The sequence below is a fragment of the Octopus sinensis genome, unplaced genomic scaffold (assembly GCF_006345805.1).
Source record: "Octopus sinensis unplaced genomic scaffold, ASM634580v1 Contig08889, whole genome shotgun sequence".
NCBI classification, from domain to species: Eukaryota; Metazoa; Mollusca; class Cephalopoda; order Octopoda; family Octopodidae; genus Octopus; species Octopus sinensis.
Genome location: NW_021831404.1, coordinates 17,501 through 44,684, shown reverse-complemented (window position 1 = coordinate 44,684; position 27,184 = coordinate 17,501). Strand labels below are relative to the sequence as shown.

The 27,184-nt window shown below is 39.5% G+C and overlaps 1 protein-coding gene across 1 annotated transcript in view; it reads left to right on the top strand.

Moving 5' to 3' along the window:
• LOC115228010 (zinc finger ZZ-type and EF-hand domain-containing protein 1) overlaps positions 1 to 27,184 on the top strand; it is a 155,888-nt gene that overhangs the window by 124,832 nt on the left and 3,872 nt on the right. The window contains exons 62-75 of the mRNA XM_029798686.2: positions 808 to 939; positions 2,847 to 2,961; positions 5,133 to 5,323; positions 8,011 to 8,202; positions 10,203 to 10,273; positions 12,526 to 12,636; positions 13,816 to 14,155; positions 14,656 to 14,852; positions 18,053 to 18,171; positions 19,698 to 19,839; positions 21,609 to 21,725; positions 21,894 to 22,056; positions 24,140 to 24,211; positions 26,348 to 26,466. Of these exons, the coding sequence (XP_029654546.1) occupies positions 808 to 939; positions 2,847 to 2,961; positions 5,133 to 5,323; positions 8,011 to 8,202; positions 10,203 to 10,273; positions 12,526 to 12,636; positions 13,816 to 14,155; positions 14,656 to 14,852; positions 18,053 to 18,171; positions 19,698 to 19,839; positions 21,609 to 21,725; positions 21,894 to 22,056; positions 24,140 to 24,211; positions 26,348 to 26,437 (2,052 nt within the window). The 3' untranslated portion in view covers positions 26,438 to 26,466. The remainder of the gene's footprint in view (positions 1 to 807; positions 940 to 2,846; positions 2,962 to 5,132; positions 5,324 to 8,010; positions 8,203 to 10,202; positions 10,274 to 12,525; positions 12,637 to 13,815; positions 14,156 to 14,655; positions 14,853 to 18,052; positions 18,172 to 19,697; positions 19,840 to 21,608; positions 21,726 to 21,893; positions 22,057 to 24,139; positions 24,212 to 26,347; positions 26,467 to 27,184) is intronic.

Below are 27,184 nucleotides of genomic sequence, written 5' to 3'. Positions count from 1 at the left end.
TATTATTATTATTATTATCATTATCATTATCATTATAATAATAATAATAATAATATTTGTATATCAAACAAATCAGATAAATCCAATAATGGAAAAGTAATCTTTTACCATTTACTTGCTGTAGTCATTCAACTGCGGCCATGCTGGGGCACTATCTTAAAGGCTTTCAGTTGAATGAATTGACCCCAGTACCTTTTCCTTAAGCCTGGTACTTATCCTGTTGGTCTCTTTTGATATATACACACATACATATATATGTATATATACAACAGGCTTCTTTCAGTTTCCGTCTACCAAATCCACTCACAAGGTTAGGGCAGCGGATTCGCGGTTGGAGGATCGCAGTTTTGATTCCCAGACCAGGCATTATGTGTGTTTATTGAGCGAAAACACCTAAAGCTCCACAAGGCTCCGGCAGGGGGTGGTGGCGGCCCCTGTTGTACTCTTTCGCCCCAACTTTCTCTCACTCTTTCTTCCTGTTTCTTGAGTAACGCTGCAATGGGCTGGCGTCCGTCCAGCTGGGGAGAACATATACGCCACAGAAACCGGGAAACCTGGACCCATGAGCCTGGCTAGGCTTGAAAAGGGCGCATAAATAAAATAAAAAATACATCTCTAGTTCATCTCACATGTTGCCTCCAATTTTTAAGTTCATTTATGCTCTTGCTGTCTCATTCGTCCAATTTTTTCTCTCTCTCTCTTATTCTTCCTATTTATTTCTCTGTCTCTCAATCTGTCAGTTTCTGTATCTCCATCTTTCATGTTATCTCTGTCTGACTATTTCTCTCTGTCTACTCCTCTTTACAGATTCCGTCCATAGGCTCATTAATTCACTACAGTTGGAATGGTCAGAAGGAGAAACCTGGAATTGTACTGAAAACTTACTGTGAAAAACGTCAGACTCTGATTGCTGATGTGGTCAGCAAGAAGGTGCACTGTGTAAGTATTCGGAGTGGTAGTGGAGTGGAATGGGATGCAGTGCGACTTGGTGTGGAGGAGTGGGGCGTAGTGTGATTCAGAGTGTGGTGTGATGCGATGCAGCTCGAGGCAGAGTGTGCTGTGACATGGAGTGTACCATAGCATGGAGTGTGGCTTGACGTGGAGTGTGGTGTGATGTGGGGTGGGGTGTGGTGCGGAATGTGATGTGGATTGTGGCGTGATGCGGGGTGTGGTGTGGTGTGGTGCGGAATGTGATGTGGGTTGTGGTGTGGTGTGATGCAGTGTGGCATGGTGTCGTGTGTGGCGTGGCGTGGAATGTGGCGTGGTGTGGAGTGGAGTGTGACATGGAGTGTAGTAGTGTGGCTTATTCATGAGTAAATATGTTAATTGTTACTTTTCTGAGCTTGTTGTGATTGGTTAAAATCCTCCCTTAACTATTAGCATAAAGAGATGTGGTGTTTATTCCTATTCTGTTTGGGCTGGTTGACCTTTACACCCCCTACACAGACCCCTAAACTGTATGCATTTTGTTTTAGATCTGACCCAGAGGGTCACCCAGACTCAACTCTAATGATTAACCTCATCATACTCAAATTACATCCAAAACCACTCTGATGATGATGATGGTGACAAAGAGGATGACAGAAAAGGACGAAGAGGATAACACCTGTACACTGTAGAGTAGGAAGCATGCCAACAGAACATGTGCGAGGCATGATGATCCTCAGCTTGTCCAAGTGGGCAGTGACTCTAAATAAAAATTGACTCCAACTGAGTCTAGTGCATGGACTCGGGAATATGATGTGGGTGGTACAAGGGTGTGAGCACACCCACTAAAATTGTGGGCAATGGAAACACTTTGAATGCCCTCCTGAGAAACTTCATTGCCAAAATGAATGTGGTGTGGCTGCTTGGTAAGAAGCTTGCTTCCCAACCACATGGTTCCAGGTTCAGTCCCACAGCATGACACCTTCGATGGGTGTTTGGGCCACCACCAGAATCTGTTGTGCTGTTTGGGCCGCCACCAGAATCTACAATGGCATTTAGTCAAGCCAATAGAAGGAGCCTCTATGTCAGCAGCTTTCAACTGTGACTCTCATGGACACATGCGGCCCTCCAGTATCCTTCTGATAGCCCCCAATAGTCTTCCCTCTATAAATATAATAGATTTTTATTTAATTGATTTGTGTTTTACGCTTTTAAGTGTGGGCCTCCTAAACAGATCCAGGTTTTAGATCTGACCTGGATTTATTAAAAAGCTTGGGAACCATTGCTATATGTGGTTTCACACCCTGCTAGAAATAGCAGCCAAGCATCCCTCAAAATTACACACTATTTTCATTATCATCATCGTCATCATTTAGCATCTGCTTTCCATGCTGGCATGGGTTAGATGGTTTGACTGGAACTGGTAAGCTGGAGAGCTGCACCAGATTCCAGTCTGATTTGGAATGGTTTCTATGGCCAGATGCCTTTCCTAACACTAAATACTTTACATAGTGTATTGGGTGCCTTTTACTTGTCACCAGCATGGGTACTTTTATGTGCTACCAGCATTGGTTACGATTACAATTTGACTTAGCATGATGAGTCTTCTTAAGCACAGCATATCGCCAAAGGCCCCAGTCACTTGCCACCACCTCTGAAGCCCAATGTTCAAACACCATGCTTCACTAACTCGTCCCGTATCTTCCTGTGTCTTCCATAGGTTCCCTCCACAGTTAAAGATTAGCACTTCTTTACACAGCTACAAAAATTTTTTAAAAAATGGAAAATCTAGATAATGGTGGTGCCCCAGCATGGCCACAGCACGTGAGCTGAAACTAGATAAAATAAAATAAAATAAAAATAATGTGATCCTAAATACACTTGTTTGGGCTTTCATCTTTGTTTTCCATCTCTTACAGGTAGATGATGACAGTTTTTCAGTCGTTAACGAGGGCATTGACATATCCAGGTGTGAACACAAATTCATCGAACTCGTTATTAATTTAATAAAACAATTGTGCAAAATTTTCAAGGGTAAGTTGTCTTTTGTTGTGTGTTTTTTTTTTTATGTTTTCTTTACATTTTCTATGATTTTCTTCCATCTTTCCCCAGGCGCAGGCATAACTACGTGGTTAAGGGTTTTGCTTCATAACTACATGGTTTCACATTTCAGTCCCTCTACATGAAACCTTGGGCAGGAGTCTTCTTGTATAGCCCTAGGCCAACCTAACCCAACCCTTGTGAGTGGATTTAGTTGATGGAAACTGAAAGAAGCAACATTGTGTGACTCAGTGGTTAGGGTATTCAGCTCATGATTGTAAATGTCATGAGTTCAATTCCTGGTAGTGCATTATGCCCTTGAGCAAGACACTTTATTTTACATTGCTCAGCTGGTAAAAATGAGTTGTACCTGAATTTCAAAGAGCCAGCCTTGTCACATTTCTGTGCCATGTTGAATCTCTCTGAGAACTACATTAAGGGTATACATGTCTGTGGAGTGCTCAGCCACTTGCATGTTAATTTCAAAAGCAGGCTGTTCCATCAATCGGATCAACTGAAACTCGTGTCATCGTAACCTACTGAGTGTCACTTAAATATATCATCATCATCGTTTAATGTCCGTTTTCCATGCTGGCATGGGTTGGGCAGTTTGATAAGAGCTGACCCGACTTCAATTGTCTGTTGTGGCATGGTTTCTACGGTAGGATGCCCTTCCTATATGTATGTATGTGAGTGTTTGTGTCCACTTGTTTTGGCATTATTTGAGAGTTGGAATATCGCCATCATGCAAGCGTTATCCCTTGTTTCCTATCTTCCATGCGAAACATGTCCAGCCTTGTAAAAATTTTACCTTGCTTGGAAACGGGTGAGGGTTGGCAACAAGAATGGTACCCGACTTCAGAAAATCTGCTTCAATAAACTGTCTGATCCATGCAAACATCAAAAAATGGACTTTAAAATGATGATGATGGTGGTATGCCTTTGGAAGGAATTTTCCATGTTCAGACACATAAACCATCATCATCACCATCTAACGTCTATTTTCCATGCTGGCTTAGGTTAGATGGTTTGACATGAGCTGACCAGCTGAAGGGCTATTCAGGCTCTGTCTGTTTTGGCATGGTTTCCATTGGCTGGTTGCCCTTCCTAATGCCAACCACTTTACAGAGTGTACTGGGTGCTTTTACAGAGCATCAGTAGAGGTATGTTTTATATGGCACCAGCATTTATGAGCTCGCAAGATTAGGGATGCTCAGCTAAAGAGGGTTGTAAGGGACTAGACTGCATGTAAGGGCAACTATGCTTTTACTTAGCTTGAAAAGTAAAAGTATAGTTGCCCTTTATAAGAAGAGACAAAGGCAAATGAAATCCCTAAAAGTAAAGTTGCATCTCTAATTACCAAAGTAAATTAAAGTATCCAGTACACTTTATAAAGTGGTTGGCATTAGGAAGGGCTTCCAACCGTAGAAACCATGCCAAAGCAGATAATTGAAGCTTGGTGCAGCTCTCTGGTTTGCTGGCTCCTGTCAACCTGTCCATCCCATACCAGCATGGAAGATGGGCGTTAAATGATGATGATGTTGCTGTACTTGATAAGCAAAACCACTGTCTTCCATACATACAAGCTTGTCCGTTCAGATGCTAGTGCCACATAAAAAGCACCTGTGCTGCTGCTGCATAAGCGCACCTGTGCAGGTGCTGTATGAACACACCTGTGTCGGTGGCACGTAAAAAGTATCTAGCACACTCTGTTAGGTAGTTTGCATTAGGAAAGGCATCCAGCCATAGAAACCATGTCACAACAGACAATTGGGGTCTGGACTGCTTCCAACTTGTCAGTTCCATATCAAACCGTCCAACCCATGCCAGCATGGAAAGAAGATGTTAAACGATGATAATGATGATGTGAGTTTTAACCCTTTTGATACCAGCCTGCCTGAAATCACCCTGGATTTATAATATAAATTTCATATTTTAAAGCGATTTAAATTAAAACCTTCCATGAAAATTTCGTTTTAAATTATGTTCCAAACACCCCACATTATAATGACAATGTTATTTTGCTGAAATTTTCATTATTTTCAAAATTTATTGAAATAAATGCAAGGTATTTCACCAGAAATATGGTGAGAAAAGGGTTAGAAAAAAACAACAAAAAATAAACTAACCTAAAAATAATAGTAAATTCTTGTTTTCTGTTGCAGACAAAAAGAAACTCTGTATGGATCTCACCTGGGTGATGGCTTTGTTACAAAAACTTCTCTACCAAATCTTCACCAATCTTAGTGCACTCTTTGTGAAAGATGTTTATGATCCGGCGCTAATCCAGTGTCTTGTGGATCTTGCCAGCCAGGGTACTGGACTCAGTAAACAATGGTTACTCAAAGACTTGGAGGTTAGAATGTTTCTATATTCTGTTATTATTAAAGGCCGCGAGCTGGCAGAAACGTTAGCATGCCGGGCGAAATGCTTAGCAGTATTTCGTCTGTCTTTACGTTCTGAGTTCAAATTCCGCCGAGGTCGACTTTGCCTTTCATCCTTTCGGGGTCGATTAAATAAGTACCAGTTACGCACTGGGGTCGATGTAATCGACTTAATCCGTTTGTCCTTGTTTGTCCCCTCTGTGTTTAGCCCCTTGTGGGTAGTAAAGAAATATATATATTCTGTTATTGTTGTTGGTTTTGAATTTTTAGGTGTGGCTATGTGGTAAGTTTTCTTCTCAACTACAAGGTTCTGGGTTGAGTTCCACTGCTTGGGACCTTGGGCAAGTTTCTATTACTATAGCCTTGGGTTAGCCAAAGCCTTGTGAGTGGATTTAGTAGATGGAAACTGAGAGAAACCCATCAAATATATATGTGTGTGTGTGTCCCCGTCCCCTGCCACTGCTTGACAACTAGTATTGATGTGTTTATGTCCTACGCCCCATAACTTAGTGGTTCACTAAAAAGGACTGACAGAATAAGTACCAGGCTTACAAATAAGTCGTCCTGGGGTTGATTTGGTTGACTAAAATTCTCCAGGGCATTGCCCCAGCATGACCACAGTCAACTGACTGAAGCAAGTCAAAGAATATATATTTAGATATGTGTGAGTTTACTTATTCTGCAGATCTCAGGTAGCTTGCTTACCAACCACATGGTTCTGGGTTCAGTCCCACTGCATGGCACTTTGAGCATGTATCTTATACTATAGTTTTAGGCCGACCTAAGCCTTGTGAGTGGATTTGGTAGACAAAAACTGAAAGAAGCCTGTCGTGTGTGTGTGTGTATATATATATATATATATAATATATATATATATAATATATATATATATATATATATATATATATATATATATGTGTTTGTATTTGTGCTTGTTGGCCCACCATCGCTTGACAACCGCTGCTGGTTGTCGGCAAAAAGACTGATAAAATAAGTCCTGGTGTTGATTTGCTTAACTAAAGGCAGTGCTCCAACATGGCCGCAGTTAAATGACTGAAACAAATAGAAAAATAAGAGAGTAAGAACAAAACGAAATGCTGTTGGTGTTGGGGGATGGTGATGTCGAAATTCTTTGAAAGATGCCTCACACCTTGTTCATTGTCATAATTATTGTCATGGCTATAATCATCATCTTAAAGGCTTCCGTTGTTGAGTTCTTACTGAACAGAACTCAAAGGCATTTCAGTTATGACCATCATCTCTCTCTGTTATGCTTTGGATATCTAGAAAAGCATAATTCAGTCTGTTTTTTCGTTTTAGGATAGTGGAAGGCAGTTTGAAGAAGATTTAACTGTTATTTTCAGCAGGTCAGGCAGCTATGTAGTGTTTGTTTTTCTCGTTGCTGGTATGGATTGGAAAGAGCCTATCTTATAGCAAATCTCCATTATTACACTAGGCCTGACCTCACCACAAAGTACTAATAAAGTACCGGGATCGATATAATCAACTACACCACCTCCCTTGAACATGTAGCTGTGAGGCTATATCAGAAATCTTTATTAGCCATTACAGTTGGGGAACTGAATATACTTGTTTTGGTGCATGTGTACTTGAGACATGGGGACTGAGTTAACTTGGTTTTGATAGTAGGGTTTGTTGTTGTTTGTTCCTTCTCGAGCCACGCCTGGCTCATAAGGGCTGGTTTCCTTGGCGTATAGGTCCCCCACCTTGACGGTACGCCGGTCCGTCGCAGGTGAGCTGCAAGATGCTGGAGGAAAGAGTGATAGAAAGTTGTGGAGAGTCAGCAGAAGTTCGCCATTGCCTTCTGCCAGAGCCGCGCGGAGCTTAGGTGTTTCGCTCATAAACACACACATCACCCAGTCTGAGATTCGAACCTGCTATCCCTTGACCACGAGTCTGCTGCTCTAACCACTAGGTCATGTGCCTCCACTATCTGCAATTCTCCACATTTCATATGATGTAGTACACATTCTATTTTTACTGGCCAATAGAAAGTGGTAGTGAGAGCTGATTTGCATATTTGCATATGATTAGTGTGTTACATCACAAGCAAATATTTTATGGGGAGTGGTGAAAGTCAAGAAAAATAACTAATTTTTTTTTATTTAAAAACTAGCATTATGACCCGGCGTTGTCGGGTTTAGTGCTAGTCAAGTATATTTGGTCTTTCATGAAAATCCCGCTCTCTTGTCATTCACTTGGTCTAACTCGTTAATTATTCCCTGCATTTCTCAAATGAAAAAAGCGTGCACATTTGAAAGCCAAAGAGGTGTGATACATAACAAAGGGAAGGAAATGCAGAGTTGTAAAGAGTTATTTCCCTTGCTATGCTTTAATATCTTTAGAATAAACTGCTGGAGTTACGTCCCTTGTATTAAAGACTTTTGCTACCTGAAACATAAGGGGTCGGTTTATCAATTTTCTTTTTTTTAATGGCTTTCAAGGGTAACTGGGGAAATGAAAAGATCTTCACAACCACCCTTAGACGGTTTTGAATGACCATAGAAAGTGCGAGCCCTCTAACTGAAAAATTGTGGATTTGTATAAAGGATACACACACACACACAGACATTTTGCCATTTATATATGTATATATAGAGATATTTTTGTGTTTATATGTTTATTTTTTTTTTTTAAGTTGTTGATGTTACTGCAATATATGACGAAATCTAACTCCATCCACAATGCCAAGAAAGCAAGCCAAAAGTCTCCGAAATTTGGAGGTATGGACTCCCAGAGTAGACAATTGCAGGACTTAGATATCCCAGATGCAAGCAGTGTAAAAGTTGAGAAACTAGTACTCGCTGACTTATCAGACATAGAAAATACAGTAAGTTCTACAATATTTGTCTCAAATCTTCAAAGTGTTGTTTTTGATTTTGGTTTTGCTCCTGTGTCAACCCTGTTATAATAAAAGGCACATTATCTGTGACTGTCTTGTTTCTGTGCATATTTTGGTTTATATCAGCCACTATAACTTTAGTCTTTTTTTTTTTAAAGGGTATGATCTGAGGGAATTTGGCTGTTGTTTCTAGACCATGTAAAAGCCACTTGTATGTTTGTCGAAGTTGCTGTTGTTGGTCTAGTCTGATTCCCCGAAAGTGGAGCTGGTTCCACCAGTTGATAAAAAGGCGGTGAGCTGGCAGAAATGTTAGCACGTCAGGCGAAATGCTTAGCGGTATTTTGTCTGCCATTACACGTTCTGAGTTCAAATTCTGCCGAGGTCGACTTTGCCTTTCATGCTTTCGGGGTCGATAAATTAAGTACTAGTTATGCACTGGTGGGGTGATGTAATCGACTTAAAACCTTTGTCTGTCCTTGTTTGTCCCCTCTATGTTTAGCTCCTTGTGGGCAATAAAGAAATAAAGACCTCCCTTTTTTTTCCATCCCCACTAAGTATATATTTCTTAGGAGATCATGCCCATAGGAGCAACTCAGTTACCCCTCTGGGGGTGATCCCATAAGGAATGTATGTCTAGTTGTTTTGGTATGTATGTATGTATGTATGTGTATATGTATCGTAATCATTAAATGTATATGTATCGTAATCATTGACCCTTTAGCATTTAAACCGGCCATATCTGGCCCAGATATTCTGTCTGTTCTATGTTCAGACTGGCCAGATCCAGCCTTTCACACCTACTCTACAATGTCATTCTCGAAATGAACAGTCACATCATTGAATACTTGACGCTATGAGATAATACCTGATTAATTCAAAACAGATTCATGTGGATGCCTCTGATGAGGATCCAATAAGATTAGAAACTGATTAAGGGTGTTCATCATTGTTATGAAGACACATGGCTCAATGGTTAGTGTCGGGTTCACCATCATGAGGTAGTGAGTTCGATTTCAGGACCAGGCTGTGTGTTATGTTCTTGAGCAAGACACTTTATTTCACGTTGTTCTAGTTCACTCAGCTGTAGAGATGGGATGCAACATCACTGGTGCAAAGCTGTATTGGCCTTTGCCTTCCCCTTGGATAACATTAGTGGCATGAAGAAGAGAGGCTGTTTTGCATGGGCAACTGCTGGTCTTCCATAAACAACCTTGCTCTGACTTGTGCCTCAGAGGGGAACTTTCTAAGTGCAATCCCAGGGTCATTCATGACCGAAGAGGGTCTTTACTCTTTGCATTTGACAGAGTAGTCTGAATGCTAAAGGGCTAATGTCTTTTTTTCGTGCTTATAGAGGTCAAATGAAATTTGTGTTATTGGAGTCCTTAAGCGTGTCAAGATTGTTGCCCCTCTTGAGGGCAGGAGTAGGTGACCCTTCATGCTGGTGCTTCAGTATGGCCAATGACTGAAATAAGGAAAAGAATAAAAGGAAAGAGATTTGAGGTCCTTAACAGTTGGGCCCTGCAATGAAGGCAGGATAGACCCAACTATAAATACCAGCTAAATGTTCACTCAATTACTTCAGTGGCTTGGAGGGAGTGAGCTACCTAAATACATTTGAGTGAATGTGGAAGTGTTACTCCATAACTACCACAACAACAATAACAGCCACAACAACAACAGTTTTTCACTGCGTCTTCCTGTTTGTTGTTGTGAACCTTCTTCACCATCTCCAAATCTACCCTGATTGAACAGACACAGGATCAAAGACATTCCAACTCTGACAATCATGTCTTTTATGCAGACATTGTGTATCTAGGATTACATAATTGTATGTGTTGTTTCTTTTTCTCAAGACGTAAGAAGTGGGTTGATGGGCATTTGGTTGTTATTTCTAGAATGTCAGACGACTATATAGTGGCTCCTTCATTGTGTTGTATATGAGAAATATATGTGGATGACTGAGTTGGATTGTCTTTTCCTCATTTCAGCATCCATTCCATCAGACAGACTCCTTTGAAGTTATTGTCGAAAATTTCTTATCCAAGAAAGCTGAAGACAGGTAAGTGTATAGCCGTTGTATTTGTTACTCTTTGTTTCAATCTCATATCCACCAAGGTCACCTTTGCTTTGCATTCCTCCAGGGGTCAACAAATAAAGTACCAGCCAAATAAGTTAAAAAAAAAAATGGCACTCTGTAGGTTACAAGGTCAAGAATTTCAGTTGATCTGATCAATAGAACAGCTTTCTCCTAAAATTAACGTGCAAGCGGTTGAGCACTTCACAGACATGTATACCCTTAACATAGTTCTCAGGGAGATTCAGTGTGGCATGGAGTGCGACAAGGCCGGCCCCTTGAAATACAGGTACAACTCATTTTTGCCAGCTGAGTGGATTGGAGCAACATGAAATAAAGTGTCTTGCTCAAGGACACACAATGTGCCACCAGGAATCGAACTCCTGACTTTATGATTGTAAGCTGAGTACCCTAACCACTAAACCACATACCTTCACAGCCAGCTACATACTAAGGTTGATGGCATGAACTAACCCCCTTTCTTCAAAATTGTTGGCCTTGTGCATAAATTAGCAAACAATATTATTAATTGGGTTTGGCAGAATCATTAGAGTGCCAGACAAAATGCCTCTTGGTATTTGTTCTGGCTCTTTACATTCTGAGTTCAAATCCTGCTGGAGTCAACTTTGTCTTTCACCCCTCTGGATTCAGTACAATAAAAGTATCACTCATGTACTGTGATCAATGGTATTGAGTAGCTTTATGGTCTCAATTGATGGCCTTGGGTCTAAATTTGAAACAGTTATTGTTATTGTTGCTGCTGCTCTTGTTTAGCACCCTGGGTCAGCTCCAATGAATTAGAGCTATGATCACAAGGCTTTAGTCGACCCAAGTCTATAATAGAAGACACTTGTCCAAGGTGCCACACCGTGGAACTGGACCTGACAGCATGTAATTGGAAAATGAACTTCTTTATTACATAGCCATGCCTGCGTGCACACACACACACACACACACACACACAAGGACACATAACACACACAGTTTATTTAAGCTAGTCTGGTGTCCTGTTACTCTGGAGTTTCCACAGCATGCCAGTGTCCTTTCAGAGTAGGACACATTGTACCACTCTGGTGGGTCCCTGAATCATTACATAGCAACATGCATGCATGTGTGTGTGTGTGTATATACACACACTCTCTCACTCTCTCTCTCTCTCTCTCTCTCACACACACATTTGATCTGTGTTAGCAATAGTGTTCCCCTGAAGAACTGGTGTGGTTCAGCATCTAGCTGCACTTTGAACACCCACTGCAGAAGGTACAATGGGGGAACAAATAATGATATAAATTGTATCTTCTGTTAACCATACTTTTTCATATATATATATATATATATATATATATATATATATTTATTTATATATAAAACTGAAGTTGTGTGTGTGAGAGTCTGTCTCCTCCGATTTAGATTCCTAACTACTCCCACATTTTGCGGTGCAGTTTAACCAAATGCGGGTATCTTATAGTCGTGATTCATATCGAGCCCTTCTGGGTATTAGCACACGTCTACGATGAGTCTACAATTTAAAAAAAAATTTACCATCATTTTTTCATTTTTTAATGCATTCTTTGCTCGGTTTATATAAGGGAAGTAACTCCCTAAAAATGCTTATATAGTTATTTCCCTTACGAACCTGAGCAACGCCGGGCGATACTGCTAGTATTTATATATTCTGTTCTTTTCCCTGCTTCAGTCATTTGACTGTGGCCATGCTGGAGCACCGCATTTAGTCGAGCAAATCGACCCCAGGACTTATTCTTTGTAAGCCTAGTACTTATTCTATTGGCCTCTTTTGCTGAACCACTACGTTATGGGGATTTAAACACACCAGCATCGGTTGTCAAGGGATGTTGGAGGGGCAAACACAAACGCATACACACACATATATACAATGGGCTTCTTTCAGTTTCCGTCTACCAAATCCACTCACAAGGCTTTGGTTGGCCCGAGGCTATAGTAGAAGACACTTGTCCAAGGTGCCACGCAGTGGGACTGAACCTGGAACCGTGTGGTTCTTAAGCAAGCTACTTACCACACAGCTACTCCTATGCCTATGTCTTGTTTAAGAATAATAAATTTTTACTTATGCATGTGTACTGATATAGTCATTTGAATAAAATGGATATATTTTATGAAAAGGTGTTCCGTTCTGTGCAAACGTTCAACCCACCTTATTTTACTCCCCATATACACCTTTCTAATCCCTGTCTTCTCCCCTGTTTTTATCTCTGCAGTTCTGTGAGTGACCCCCTGAACCCCTGTGATGATATCTTACCAACTTCCAGTAACGACCAAACAATAGATTCTGGTGTTCAATTCTTGGAATTCAAAGGAATCAAAGAAGTGTGAGTATCACAACATTGCTCTCTCTCTCTCTCTCCTGCTGCTGCTGCTGCTGCTGCTGCTGCCGCTACTACTACTACTACTACTACTACTACTACTACTACTACTACTACTACTACTACTACTACTACTACTACCACCACCACCACCACCACTACTTTGGCTTTCATCCTTTCGAGGTTGATAATAATAAGTACCCATCAAATCCTGGGATTGATGTAATCAACTTCCTCCTCCCCTCAAAAGCTTCTGGCCATGTGCCAAAATCTGAAACCATTATATTCATCATCATCATCATCATCATCATGATTCAACATCTACTATCCATGCTGACATGGGTCTGATGGTTTGGCATGGAAGCTGGCTAGCAGGGCGCTGTCCAGACTCCAACTGTCTGTTGTGGCATGGTTTCTATGGCTGGATGCCTCTCCTAATGCCAACCACTTTTACAGAGTGTGCTGGGTGCTTTTTTTACCTGCTGCCAGCTCAGGTGTGTTAATGCAACACTGTCACATGTGCTTTTTAAGTAGCACTGGCACCTGAAGAGATAATCCTGTATGTGTGGAAGACTGTTTTTTACTTATCTCAGCATTCTGTTCTCTCTCTCTCTCTCTCTCTCTCTCTCTCTCTCTATCCGCTCAGTCGAAGTCGACTCTCGGTCACCCGTTGGATCAGTGTCCTCCAGTCAGTTCTATCCCGGGCTGCTTCTTTCAGATTGGCTATGTCCATTCCAGTATCACTCTTGATGGTATCAAGCCAGCGGGTTCTTGGTCGGCCTCTTCCTCTCTTGCCACTGACCATTCCGAGCATGATGTCCTTCTCCAGGGATTTTCTCCGCATAATATGACTGAAATATGCCAATCTATGCTTGGTGATCCTAGCTTCTAGCGACATTTTCGGCCTTATCTGCTTAAGAACTTCTCCATTGGTGAGCCTCGCTGTCCATGGAATCCGTAAAAGTCTTCTCCAACACCAAAGCTCGAATGCATTCTGTTCTATCTTATCATATTCTCTTTATTCTATTCTAAATGTGTTCTGTTATTCTATTCCATTCTATATCCAGTATATTTTATTCTTTCTTCTCCCATTCATTTTTATTCTGTCCTATTCTCTTCTGTATCATTCCATTTCATTCTATTCTGCCCCATCCTAATTCGTTTCATTCTTCTATTCCTCTCAAGTTTGACAAGCTGCACCACAGAAGAAGTGCCACACTGTTTCGAAGACCTGATCACACTGCCAGACGAAGTTCAGAATGACATTGAACAAGAACGGCACAAGAAGAGTGCTGAACTGTTGCAGAAGGAACACAAGAGCCGTGTGTCGGACATCTACCTGCTAAAGCTGGCCAGAGCTATTGTTGTTCTCTACTCTCGCCAGTTACTAGTGTCTTTACTCTCTGCCTGGCCAGATGAGGTTGCACCAGTCGGGGCAAAACTCTTCGGGGTTTCTGATGGTCACCAAGTATCCTGTATATTTGATCTTTTACATGGTGTCCTGCCTAAAAAGGTGACTGACCAGGTATGTAACACATAGATAGACTGTCATTTTTGGTGGTGGTCATGATGGTTAGAGTTGGTTATTTTTCATGTCTTTGCTGCTATTGTGAATCTTTAAAGATGATATAGGCATGACTTTGTGGTCAAGTATACATTTGTGGAGGCTTGTGGCTTAGTGGTTAGGGTGTTGGACTCATGGTCATAAGATTGTGGTTTCGATTCCTGGACTTGTTGACGTGTTGTGTTCTTGAGCAAAACATGTGACTCAAATGAACAAATAGGGCAAGTAAATGCATAGAGCAAGTGAACACATGAAACAAGTGAATACATGTAATAAGGGAACCCATTGAAGTGAAAACGCACACGCACGCACACACACACACGCACACTTTAATGATTTGACCTAAATATATCTTTTTACTTGGAATCTGTTAAACTAATAATAATATCTGTTTCTTTTTTTCCTTTTATTATCTAAATATGTTTCTGATTTTCATTTTTTCCCTTGTATGATGACAACAGGCCATCGAGAATGGCACGAAGCGTTGTGATCTGGCCTTGTTACCTGAAGTGGCACTGATGGCCTGCCAATTCTTGGAAGAAGACAATGATGTCGTAATCTGCCGCGAGTCAAAACACAACTACGACAACAACACAAAAGAGGAGGAGAAGATACATGTTCCAGGGGCTTCCTACCTTACTGTCACATTTGACAACATGTAAGTAGCGTTTGGGTTGTAATTGATGATGTGGTGGTCCGGGACAGGTTTACGTCTTACCTCACTGTCACATTTGATAACATGTAAGTAGTGTTTGAAGGAACGTGGCTTAGTGGTTAGGGTGTTTGGCTTGCCATTGTAAGGTCATGAGTTCAATTCCTGGTAGGGCATTGCGTTCTTGAGCAAGACACTTTATTTCACATTGCTCCAATCCACTCAGCTGGCAAAAATGAGTACTACCTGTAATTCAAAGGGCTCAGATCCGTCACATTCTGATTTATGCTGAAACTATCTCAGAACTATATTAAAGGTGTGCATATCTATGGAGTACTCAGCCATTTGAACATTAATTTTATTAGCAGGCTGTTGTGTTGATCTGATCAACTGGAGCACTTGTTATAACTGATGGAGTGCCAGTAGTGTTTGGGTAGTAGTTGGTGGTGGTCATTGAGGACTAGCATCTTCCAACCTTACTATCGCTTTTGGTAACATGTGAGTAGTGTCTAGGCAGTAGTTGATGGTGGTGGTGATGGTTGTGGACAGGCAACATCTAACCTTAGTGGTCACTTTTGATAACCTATAAATAGCATGTGAGTGCATATGTGTGGAGTAGTTGGTGGTGGTCATGGTTGACTGACATGCAATGTTTGTAGTCTCCTTTGGTACCATGTAGCTAACGTGTGTATGTGGTTGTTGATGGTGATGGTCATGGTTGCAATCTCAGTCATCACTTCTCCCAACATAAATAGTGTGGGTGGAGGGATGGCAGTTTTTGGTGGTGGTCATGGTGGCCTGACTCCTTGTAGTTGTCACCTTTTGATAACCTGTTTAACAACTCTGGAATTTAGCTCTTTAGTATTTAGACCACCCATATTTGGCTCAAATATTCTACATATTTTATGTTCAAACTGACCAGAACTGGTTTTTCCCATCTACTCAACAATATCATTCTCAATATAAACAATCTCATCATTGAAATCTCGTAGCTACGAGATAATGCATGATTAATTAAAAACAATGTGAATAAACAAACATCACATTTACAGTATAGTTTGAATGCTAAAGGGTTGGGCTTTTAAAAAAAAAAACACAATTAGAAATATAATGTAAAGAGAAACAGGTTTGAAATGTTAAGGTATTTAAATTGAAGCATTAAAGAAAGATTTTTGGTCTTTTTCTTTCTCATTGGTCAGACCAACTAAAACGATCAGAGTTATCTACCTTGATCGTATAAAACAAGATGATTCTGCATACCACTATTTGTCTAGGCCTGAGTTTCTCAACCGTTTTTTTTACCTATGAATCCTCTTGATTTTTTAGGTGGACCCTCATAGTCATTAAATGTTAAAAAAAAAAAAATCCTATTCTATTTTTATAATTAAATATTATTAGAAGTGCCTGTTACTGAAAGGGGATGGTACATGTGGAAGAGGGAGACCCTGGAAGACATGGGATGAAGTGGTGAAGACTGATCTTAGGATGTTGGGGCACATGGAGGAAATGACAATGGACCGAGATGTTTGGTTATATGAGGTTCTGGAGAAGACCCATCCATGAAACTGAGTGCTAGATGAGTTGTGTCCCACCCACATATAACAACACACTTTCCACCCACTCTACCCTGAGAAACCGAACTACAACTCCCCTTCTAAACTGCATCTTTTACTTCCTCACATTTCCTCTTCATAAACTATGTTTTCCAATCCCCTTTCTTACCCTCACTGCCCTGCTCACTGTACCACTGCTCCCTCCTCTCCCAACATCCACACCCTATTTTACTACCAAGATTCTATGCTCAGATCATTGTAACTTGTGAGTATACCCTAGCACTACATCATCTCTCTTCTGCTCTCTCTTACACATTTGCTGTTTCTTGCTCTCTCTCCCTTTTTCTTCGTCACTCTCTGTCATTCTTTTGTTTTTCCTCTGATTAGGTAACCAATTATCTCCTTTACATCAGCACACTTGTTTCTGGCCTCTTTCTTATACCTCTCTCTCTCATTGGGTAACCATGTACCTTCTCTATAGCAAGACACCTATTTCTGTCTCTCTATTTCTCTGTTACCTTTCATCATCTGATACTGGATCACCTTCTCTAATGCCTCCTCTGTTGTGGCAAGACACCTGCTTCTGTCTCTTTGTCACATTCTAACCGTTAATCCTCCAACACAAATTCTTCTCCTCAAATGCCTTTACCCCTCTCATAATTCCTTGTCTTGCGAGTTACTTGGTTATCCTGCCAATGCTAGTGTCACGTTCAAAGCATTCAGTCCACACTGTAATGTAGTTGGCATTTGGAAGGGCATCTAGTTGTAAAAATCATGCCAAAACTAACCTCACTTGTGCTTGTGCCACGTAAAAAGCACAGTCCACTCTGCAGAATAGTTGGTGTTAGGAAGGGTATCCAGCTGTAAAATCTCTACCAAAACAGACACAGTAGCCTAGGGTAGTTTTTCTACCTGGCCAGCTCCTGTCAACCATCCTATCCATGCATGCATGGAAAATGGATGTTAAACGATGATGATGATGTAAAAAAATGATGATTAAATATTTTGTGTATCGTGGAAGTATAACCGATTTATTGCTAATAAATTTTAACAACAACATTTTATATCGACCCTTAAAGGTCATCAGGACCCCAGTTGAGAACCATTGGCCTAGATAATTCATGCAGGACAAAATAATTCTGCATGTTGCTATCTGCTTAAGTGACTGAAACAAAAGTTCTTCTTTAATGTTGTTATTTGGGAGTTTGTGATAAGAAGATGATGGTGGTCCCTCTTTTACATGTTTGTGTCTGTTATAAATCCTTATTATCATTAGCATTACATATTCTGGCTCAGTGTGCTGGGCTCGCAATCATGAGGTAGTGAGTTCGATTCCTGGACCAGGCTGTTTGTTGTGCTCTTGAGCAAGACGCTTTATTTCACATTGCTCCAGTTCACTCAGCTGTAGAAATGAGTTCCAACGTCACTGGTGCCAAGCTGTATCGACCCCTTTGCCTTTCTCTTGGATAACATCGGTGGCATCAAGAGGGAAGCCTTATCTTTCATAAACAAACTTGCCCAGACTTGTGCCACAGAGGGGAACTTTCTTGGTGCAATCCCACGGTCATACTTGACTGGAATCATATTCATTTACACACACACACGCACACACACGTATTCAGCTTATAATGTAGTTGATTCAAATGTTTTCAGGTGTTCCACTGAAGAAGGATGTGATGAGCTGGAATTTTCAACAACTCCAGATTTCCAAAGCAATGTTCATGAAATCAGTGGTGTGTCTCGAAGCAACTGGACGTCGTTTCAAGTTCCAGGTGAGTGCATTTTCTTTTGTTGTCACTTTTAATGTCCATGTCTCAGAATATTCCCCACTTTACAAGCAACTTGCTACATTACAGAAGACCCAGTGTGTTTACAAGAGTCCCCTTATGTTATAGATTCTCCTTTCTTTACATGACACTCCTTACATAGATGAGGGACTCTGTTTCAGTGGGACACTCCTTATTTCAACAGGAGTTTCCCTATTTTAAGGGGAGACCCCATATTTTACCAGGACACTCCCTGCTTCAATAAGAAACTCTCTTTGTCAATGGATTTAAGTGCTGGTGCCCCATCAAAGGCACCTGTGCTGGTGTCACATAAAAAGTACCTGTGCAGGTGGTATGTATAAAGCACTTGTGCGGGTGCCACGTATAAAGCAATTGTGCAGGTGCCACATAAAAAGCATCTACGCTGAAGCCTCGTATAATGGTCTCGTGCTGGTGTCATATATAAAGTACCAGTGTGGTGCCACATAAAATGCACCCAGTACACTCTCTAAAGTGGTTGGTTTGAGGAAGGGCATCCAGCCATAGAAACCATGCCAAATCAGAGACAAATGGAGTTTGATTCAATCTTCTGACTCACCAGCTCCTGTCAAACCTATTTCTTTATTACCCACAAGGGGCTAAACATAGAGGGGACAAACAAGGACAGACATAGGTATTAAGTCGATTACATCGACCCCAGTAACTGGTACTTAATTTATCGACCCCGAAGTGGACCTCGGCGGAATTTGAACTCAGAGCGTAACGGCAGACGAAATACTGTTAAGCATTTCGCCCGGCGTGCTAACGTTTCTGCCAGCTCCTGTCAAACTGTCCAACCCATGCTAGCATGGAAAATGGATGTTAAATGATTATGATGATGATAATTCTGACTCCCTATTTAAACAGGGGATTCCTTATTTCAAACAGGGAACAGAAGGTGAACATTATATGATTATAATGATGATGTTCCCTATCATACAGAGACTCCTTACCTCACAGGAAACTTCTTAATTCACAAATAGAATGTTATACAAAATGCTCTCTGATTTACAGTTTTCCTGTTTTAAAGGAGTCTCTCCATTTCTCTCTCTCTCACTTTCTTGCTTAACCTTACCTGTACTTTCTCATTTCTCTGTGATGCAACATAACCTTACTAACATCTCTTCTCTGTTAAAACATGACATCACCTCTGCCATCTCATTATTCTGTGTCACTGTGTAACTTCAGTACCACCTTTTCATCTCTGTCACAACTTAACCTCATTACTACTCTATGTCTCTGTGATACAGCATGACCTCGCTACCAGCTTCCCATCCCTGTCAGTGCGACTTCACTACGATCTCATTTGTGTTACAAACATTCACTACCAACTTTCCATCCTTGTCACAATGCGACGTCACTACCATCTCCTCATTTGTGTCACAAACCTTCACTACTAGCTTTGCATCTCTGTCACCATGTAACTTCTCTACTACCTCCTTATCTGCAGTGTTACATCTCTTTCATTTCTCGTCTCTTTCCCTCTGTTACAGGTGACTCTTTGTATTATAACTTCACCAGTGATTCTGAGAACACATTCTGGGGTTACAAATTCACTGTGGTTGCTGGCTTCAGGGACCGGTTCACCACTGGCTATTTGATCCTGCGTACTCTGCTTTTCTCCGATCTATCAAGGTAAGTCATCAATGTGGTACTGTATATAGCAGTTTGTATGCTATTACTCCTTTTCTGACATCCAACATGTGTGTATGGTGTGTACATGTTGCCTATGCTATGTGAATGTGCATAGAGTAAAGGGTAATGACCCCCTTCAGTCATGAATGACCTGGGATTGCACCCTCCAAGGCACAAGTCTGGGCAAGGTTGTTTTATGGAAGACCAGCTGTCACTTCTGCATACCAGAATCCCCTCTCCATGCCACCAATGTTGTCCAAGGGCAAAGGCCAATACAGCTTGGCACCAGTGACGTGGCAGTTCATTTCTACAGATGAATGAACTGGAGCAATGTGAAATAAAGTGTCTTGCTCTAGAACACAACACACAGCTCAGTCTGGGAATTGAACTCACTACCTCTTGATGGTGAGCCTGACACACTCTAACCACTGAGCCTTGCACCTTGACATATGTATGTACATATGTGTCTGCTATATATTATGTGTCTGCATCAATTGCTGAATAATAATAGTAATAATGAAAGATCTGTAGGTACTTGCTACTTCTTTAATCTTTAATGTTTACATACCAGCCCCAGGAATGTGTCTAATATGTGAATTGGTATATCCAATAACTTAACACTGTTGTTAGATGAGTGCTGAAGAAGGGGCAACGGCCCTCAAATATAGCATATTGAATAGAGTGTTTTGTATTGCTGTATTTGTGTCTATTCCCTGTCTCCTTGCTCTGAGTTCAAACCCCACTGAGGCCAACTTTGCCTTTTTATCCTTTTGTGGGCTTAGACGTGTGGTTACTTTGTTAATCTGAACTCTACTTGAATTCTTCCTACCTTGAAACCACTGGCGCTGTCTCACACGCTCTTTTTTGGCGTTAGGAACGGCATCCAGCTCTAGAATCACTGCCAGATCAGACTGGGCCTGGCGCAGCCTACTGGCTTCCCAGACCCCAGTTGAACCATCCAACCCATTCTAGCATGGAAAACTGACGTTAAACGATGAAGATGGGTCATTCGTGGTCTTCTTTCTTCAGTCAAGTTACCGGAAGTCCTTATTGTTTTGGACAGTTAGACTTGAGAGAGTTTGATGTGGTTGTCCCCCCCCACTACCCAAAAAAGCCTAAGTTAAGAGCATTAGATTTTTTTGTAAGTAAGCTAGCGAATGTGTACAACAACAAAGACAAAAAATGGAGAACATGGTACACAATTACAAATACAAACAACAAGCATATAACAACAGGTGTCTTTCGACTGAGAACAAATCAAATTGTGCTGGGTTGTATGATGAAGTGAAAACCTAAAGGCAGGAACATCGGAGATGGACATAAGAGGTGTTGGTGGTCGGCATAAAAGACACAAGCGTATTAGATGTACCTCAATATCAGCAGTGTATATTCAGGAAAAAGGTAAAAAACCTTAAAACCTTAATGCATTAAAGCATATATTTTAAAGCATCCTAGTAGTCCATTGTTATAATTTTTTTTGCAGTAAAAGTAAGAATAATAATGTTTATATATTATTACGGAGTCAAGCTATGTAGAAAAGATCATCTGGATTTAAATTAGCTTTAAGTAGTGAGCAAGGGACAAAATTTGCTTATTGGAGGCCCAGCTTTGCATATTGGACCCAGGATGATTTTTCTGGGGCATTTTTTTTTGAAAAAATGTCCATTTTATATGACATAAAATATGGTAATATTGTATTGTTGTTGATGTTGTTTTTAATGTTGTAGTTGTTTTCTCGACTGTTTTAAGTTTATTTTTTCCTTCTGCAGATATTTACCTATTAAAGACATCTGGGCACACCTGGTCCATGTTGCTTGTAAGCAAACTCATGTGAAACGATTAAACACCATCTTCCTACTCCTGAGAATACTCCATATTCAATTAGAGTACGTCTTTACTTTCTCTTGTAGCAATTTAATTTTTTTGCATTTTCCTTTGGTTTTTCATATTTTCTTTACAGTTGACAGATGTGCATATTTGTATGTGCACGCATGTGTGTGTGTGTGGTGAACATTGAATAAATTAATTTTGATAATGATGGCCCTTACTTTCAGGCATCCAGAAAACAAGAGTTTGATCAACTTGACACTTCTCCGTCCACTCTGGAAGCTGTATGTATCACTCAGCCAAACTACATCCCAGCAACCAAACCAGCAACCTCTACCGATTCAAAGAGCTCTCACTGAACTCTTCTTACATACTGAAAATCTTGCAGTGGTTTGTATTGTCTTCATTCTTTTAGCATGGAAGCTAGTCAAAGCAGCACTGGCCACGTTTGGATGCTGCTTTTTACGTGTTACTGGCATGGGGCTCACAACTACAATTTCCATTTTGATTTGATTTTGATATTGCTGATGTTGATGTACTTGACTCAATAGGTCTCCTCAAGCACAGCACTTTGCCATATGATCCAAGGTACTCTTGAGTGGGCTGGTTATGTGACACTGGTGTAGGTTATAGTTGTGGACTCACTTTATTTGCCGGGTCTTCTCAGTCACAACATACCTTCAGAGGTCTTGGTCTTTTGTCATTGCCTCTGTGAGGCCTAATGTTCGAAGGTCATGCTTCACCACCTCATCCCATATATATATATAAATTAGAAAAAAAACACCTTTTATCAATTCAATAATGAAAAAATTAAATTATACTTTTTAGAAAAAACGTATATATTATATATACATTTTATATATTATTTTGCACATTACTTAATCATTGTTATATGTTTTACCTTATATTTAATCTTTCTATAAGATGTATTTTTTCTAAAAGGTATAATTTAATTTTTTCATTATTGAACTGATAAAAGGTGTTTTTTTTTCTAATTTATATATATATATATATTATATTTTGTGAAATTTGATTTAGTATTTCTAAATTTAATTTTTCCCTGTAAGATTGGAATAATATTCCCTCATATTATTATTATTATTATATTATTATTATTATCATTATTATTATAATATATATTATTATTATTATTATATATATATATATAATTAGGATAAAGTCATTATTTAATGATTTATCAGTGGCCAGCGTACTAACAAGACCATAACGGTTAATTTATATTTCAGTATAATTATAAAATTATAATAAGGGTGTTGAAATGACAGCGCCTCTATGCTAACACCCTTATTATAATTATACTGAAATATATATATATATATCTGTGTGTGTGAGTGTTTTTTTTTTTGTATCCTTGTCTTGACATGTGATGATTGAAAACAAGCAACCAGTGTTGTTTGTTTCCAGTCTTTCATGAAAAAGACATGTCTGGCCATAGGGAAATATTACCTTGCTTGGAAATAGGTGAGGGTTGGCAACAGAAAGGGCATCCGTCTGTAGAAACTCTGCCCCATGGAAACATGGAAAAATGGATGAAGCATTGACGATGACGATAATGATGTACTATTTTTATCTCTATAAGATATAATTAATCGGTCATGTAGCACATACAGGACAGGGTATTTAGCCTCTGTATTTTTTGTTGGCATGGGTTGGACAAAAAATGTGCGTGTGTGTCCATGTGTATGCATACATGTATGGATGGATGGATGGCACTCTTTGTGGGTGGCAGGTTTTCTACAGCCACGTACCTTTCCTGTTACCAACCCATAACTATTTCCAAGCAAGGTTTTTTTGATAATGATGGCCCTTACTTTCAGGCATCCAGAAAACAAGAGTTTGATCAACTTGACACTTCTCCGTCCACTCTGGAAGCTGTATGTATCCCTCAGCCGAACTACATCCCAGCAACCAAACCAGCAACCTCTACCGATTCAAAGAGCTCTCACCGAACTCTTCTTACATACTGAAAATCTTAGGGTTAAGTAATGTGCAAAATAATAAATATGGGTATGTCACCAACCCATAACTATTTCCGAGCAAGGTTGTATTTCCCTGTGGCCAGATATGTTTTCACAGAAACTGGAAACAAAGGGTCACTGCTTGTTTGATGAGACACTCATTTGTTTGCCCCAAGCTGTAGTAGAAGACACTTGCCCAAGCTGCTATGCTGTAGGACTGAACCGAAAACTATGTGGGTGGGTAGCAAGCTTCTTAACCACACAGCTGGTTCAGAAAGCTGCAACAGAGTAAATGCAGTTAAGGGCACTCAAGAATCAGGTGGTCAAACACCAGTAAATAATGTAGTTCTATATATTTGTAAATCAGTAGGTTGGTCATAGATTGAATGTATTTGATGAGTGGTCAGTATCCTCAGGACTAACCTGGAGTTAAATAACATTAACAAATTAACAACAACACCAGTAACAACAACAATGCCATTTGTTTCTTTCAGGAATGGGACATCAAAGAGGAATACCTACTTGCTCTGCAAGAGCCCAAAGAAATCCTGGCTAAAGTCTTTCATGTAAGTTTATCCCCAAAGAATTTGCCATTTTATTATTGTTCTTTTGATGTTAAATGGAAGAGATAGCAGGGGAGTGTCAGGTAAATAGTAAAGGTTGGGCGTTTTGTGTGTGTGTGTGTGTGTGTGTGTGTGTGTGTATGAGAATGGTGGGAGTTGATTATCCTTTAGACTAAAGGGATTTCAATGAGTGTTTGGGTATGTGGGAATGTCTAGGTAGGAGTTTGTTGTTTATGTGTGTAGTATTTGTGTGTGTATGTGTGTGAGAGAGAGAGAGAGAGAGAAAGTAATGCAATTTTTATTTGCATTACGTTCTGACTCATTCTTGTGTACACACACACCCACAAACACACACACTCCCTAATTTATTATTCTTAAACAAGAATCTTGTTGACAGTGACTTTGAAGTTTTGGCCAGATAAGCTATTGTTGAATTATAATGCATGAGAGTTAATCTTGGCTTCATATAGTCTCTGTTGGGTGTGTGGGGTTAGGTGGTGTGGTAATTATATTTTTAGGGTTGGTTGTTATGGAAAGGTGTTTTGAAGAAATTTTTATTGATTAACTTTGGGATTATGCTATTGTTTAGAATTTGTTCATGAATGTAGAACTTTATAAACAAGTGTGTAGGCCTTCCTTTATTATGCAGGCACAGTGTGACAGTATTTTTGTTGCTTTTGATATTGGGTTTTAATTTATCATTTGTTAACCCTTTTGTTACCATATTTCTGTTGAGATGCTCTGTATTTCTTTCAATTAATTTAAAATATAACAAAGAATTTAGTAAAAAAATATAGTTATCATTAAGCTACTGTTAGGAATATAAATTGTGACGAAGGTTTGGTGGAAGATTTTAATTCAAAACTTATGAAAACAAGACATTTGTACTACAGAGCCAGAGGCGGTTTCAGCCAGGTTGGTATCAAAAGGGTTAAATTAATCATTTGCTAACCCTTTTGTTACCATATTTCTGTTGAGATGCTCTGTATTTCTTTCAGTTAATTTAAAATATAACAAAGAATTTAGTAAAATAATTTAGTTATCATCAAGCTAATGTTAGGAATATAAATTGTGACGAAGGTTTGGTGGAAGATTTTAATTCAAAACTTATGAGAACAAGACATTTGTACTACAGAGCCAGAGCCAGTTTCAGCCGGGTTGGTAACAAAACAGTTAATCCCTTTACTTTGACAAAGGTACAAAGTCCAGTAATTAATCCATTAGTAATTGGGTGTGTTTATTTTTTTTATGCAAAAGAATGCAGTTATGTAGTAAGTTTAAGTTAGTCATTTCTTTACTTGTTATTATTTGGAGTATTTATTGTTTTCATTTGTAAGGTTGGGGGTTATTAGTCAGGCATGTCATGGATTTATTAGTATAGAAAATGGTTTCTCTTGTGCTTTGATGTTCACAAAAGTATTTGAGTAAAGATTGTACGTTTATATGTTTCTCTTTAGGTGTTCATTGTTCTATAAGCAATGTGATTAATATAGAGGGATTTTAACCTTCATGTTTTATGGAGGTAGGGTTTCTTTGATGTTTGTTTATAAAATTTCTTCAAATCCTGTTCTATATATATGCTAATGTGGGGCTGACATATTCATGTATAAAAATGGGAACAAAAATAAAATATAATTTAATTAAACAAAGAAAACAATATAACTACACAAGACCCACATACACATATAAAAAAAAGCAAACAAACCATAGGACTCCTTTTATCACTCTCTTAATCTCACTTTTTATATTTTTAATCCTTTCTTTCAAACACACACACATCGAAATTGACAAAAGTGACCATCATCATTGTTGTTATTATTATTATTATTATTATTATTATTATTATTTTTATTATTACTATTATTAATATTATTATTGTTAAGGCAGTGAGCTGGCTGAATCATTAACATGCTGGGTGAAATGCTTAGCGGTATTTTGCCTGTCGCTATGTTCTGAGTTCAAATTTCGTTGAGGTTGACATTGCCTTTCATTTTTTCGGGGTTGATAAATTAAGTACCAGTGAAAAAGTGGGGTCGATGTAATTGACTAGTTCCCTCTCCCCAAATTTCAGGCCTTGTGCCTATAATAGAAAAGATTACTACTATTATTGTTATTATTTTTAATTATATATTTTTACAGGGTGCTTGTGTAATCGCTGCTATTGGACTTGCTCTTGGAGTGAAGAATTCTGCGTTAGAAGCTATTTTGGGAAAATCAAAATCAAGTTAAAAATGTGCAATGCCAGAAATCCAAAGCTTGTAATTATCAAATTAATTGGTTATTTAATTAACAAGTTTTGATTAATATGGTTGTCATGTAACAAAAAATAGCAGGAAAAGAGAAAAGAGAAAATATTGAAATCTGTTTAAAATATTTTTTAAACCTTATTCTTTTTTAATCTGGGATTTAACATGGTGGTTGATGGTTGTAGCCTGAACAAGCATTTCTGATATATGAGATAATTATAAGAAAATAAATGAGAAATTAAATCTGAAAATTATGCGAAATAAGATGAAATAAGTATACTTATTTCTTCTTAACAGTACAGAGCTGTTGGCCAGTATCTGAGAGGCCAGGGTTCTGATTCCTGTAGCCACCAGCTGGCAACTTTTTACTGGCGGTGCCCCAGCATGGCCTCAGTCTTTCGGCTGAAATGCATAAAAAGAGAAAAGGAAAGGCTGCAGGCATAGCAGTGTGGTAAGAAAAATTTGCTTCCCAACCACTTGGTTCCAAGTTCAGTCCCACTTCCTGGCACTTTGGACAAATGTCTTCTACTAAAGTCTTCCAAGTGGATTTGGTAGATGGAAAATGAAAGAAGTCATCTTATATAAGACACTTTATTTCACGTTGCTCCAGTTCACTCAGCTGTAGAAACGAGTTGCGATATCACTGGTGCTAAGATCTATCAGCCATTGCCTTTCTCTTGGATAACATCGGTGGAGTGGAGAGGGGAGGCTGGGTGACTGCTGGTTTTCT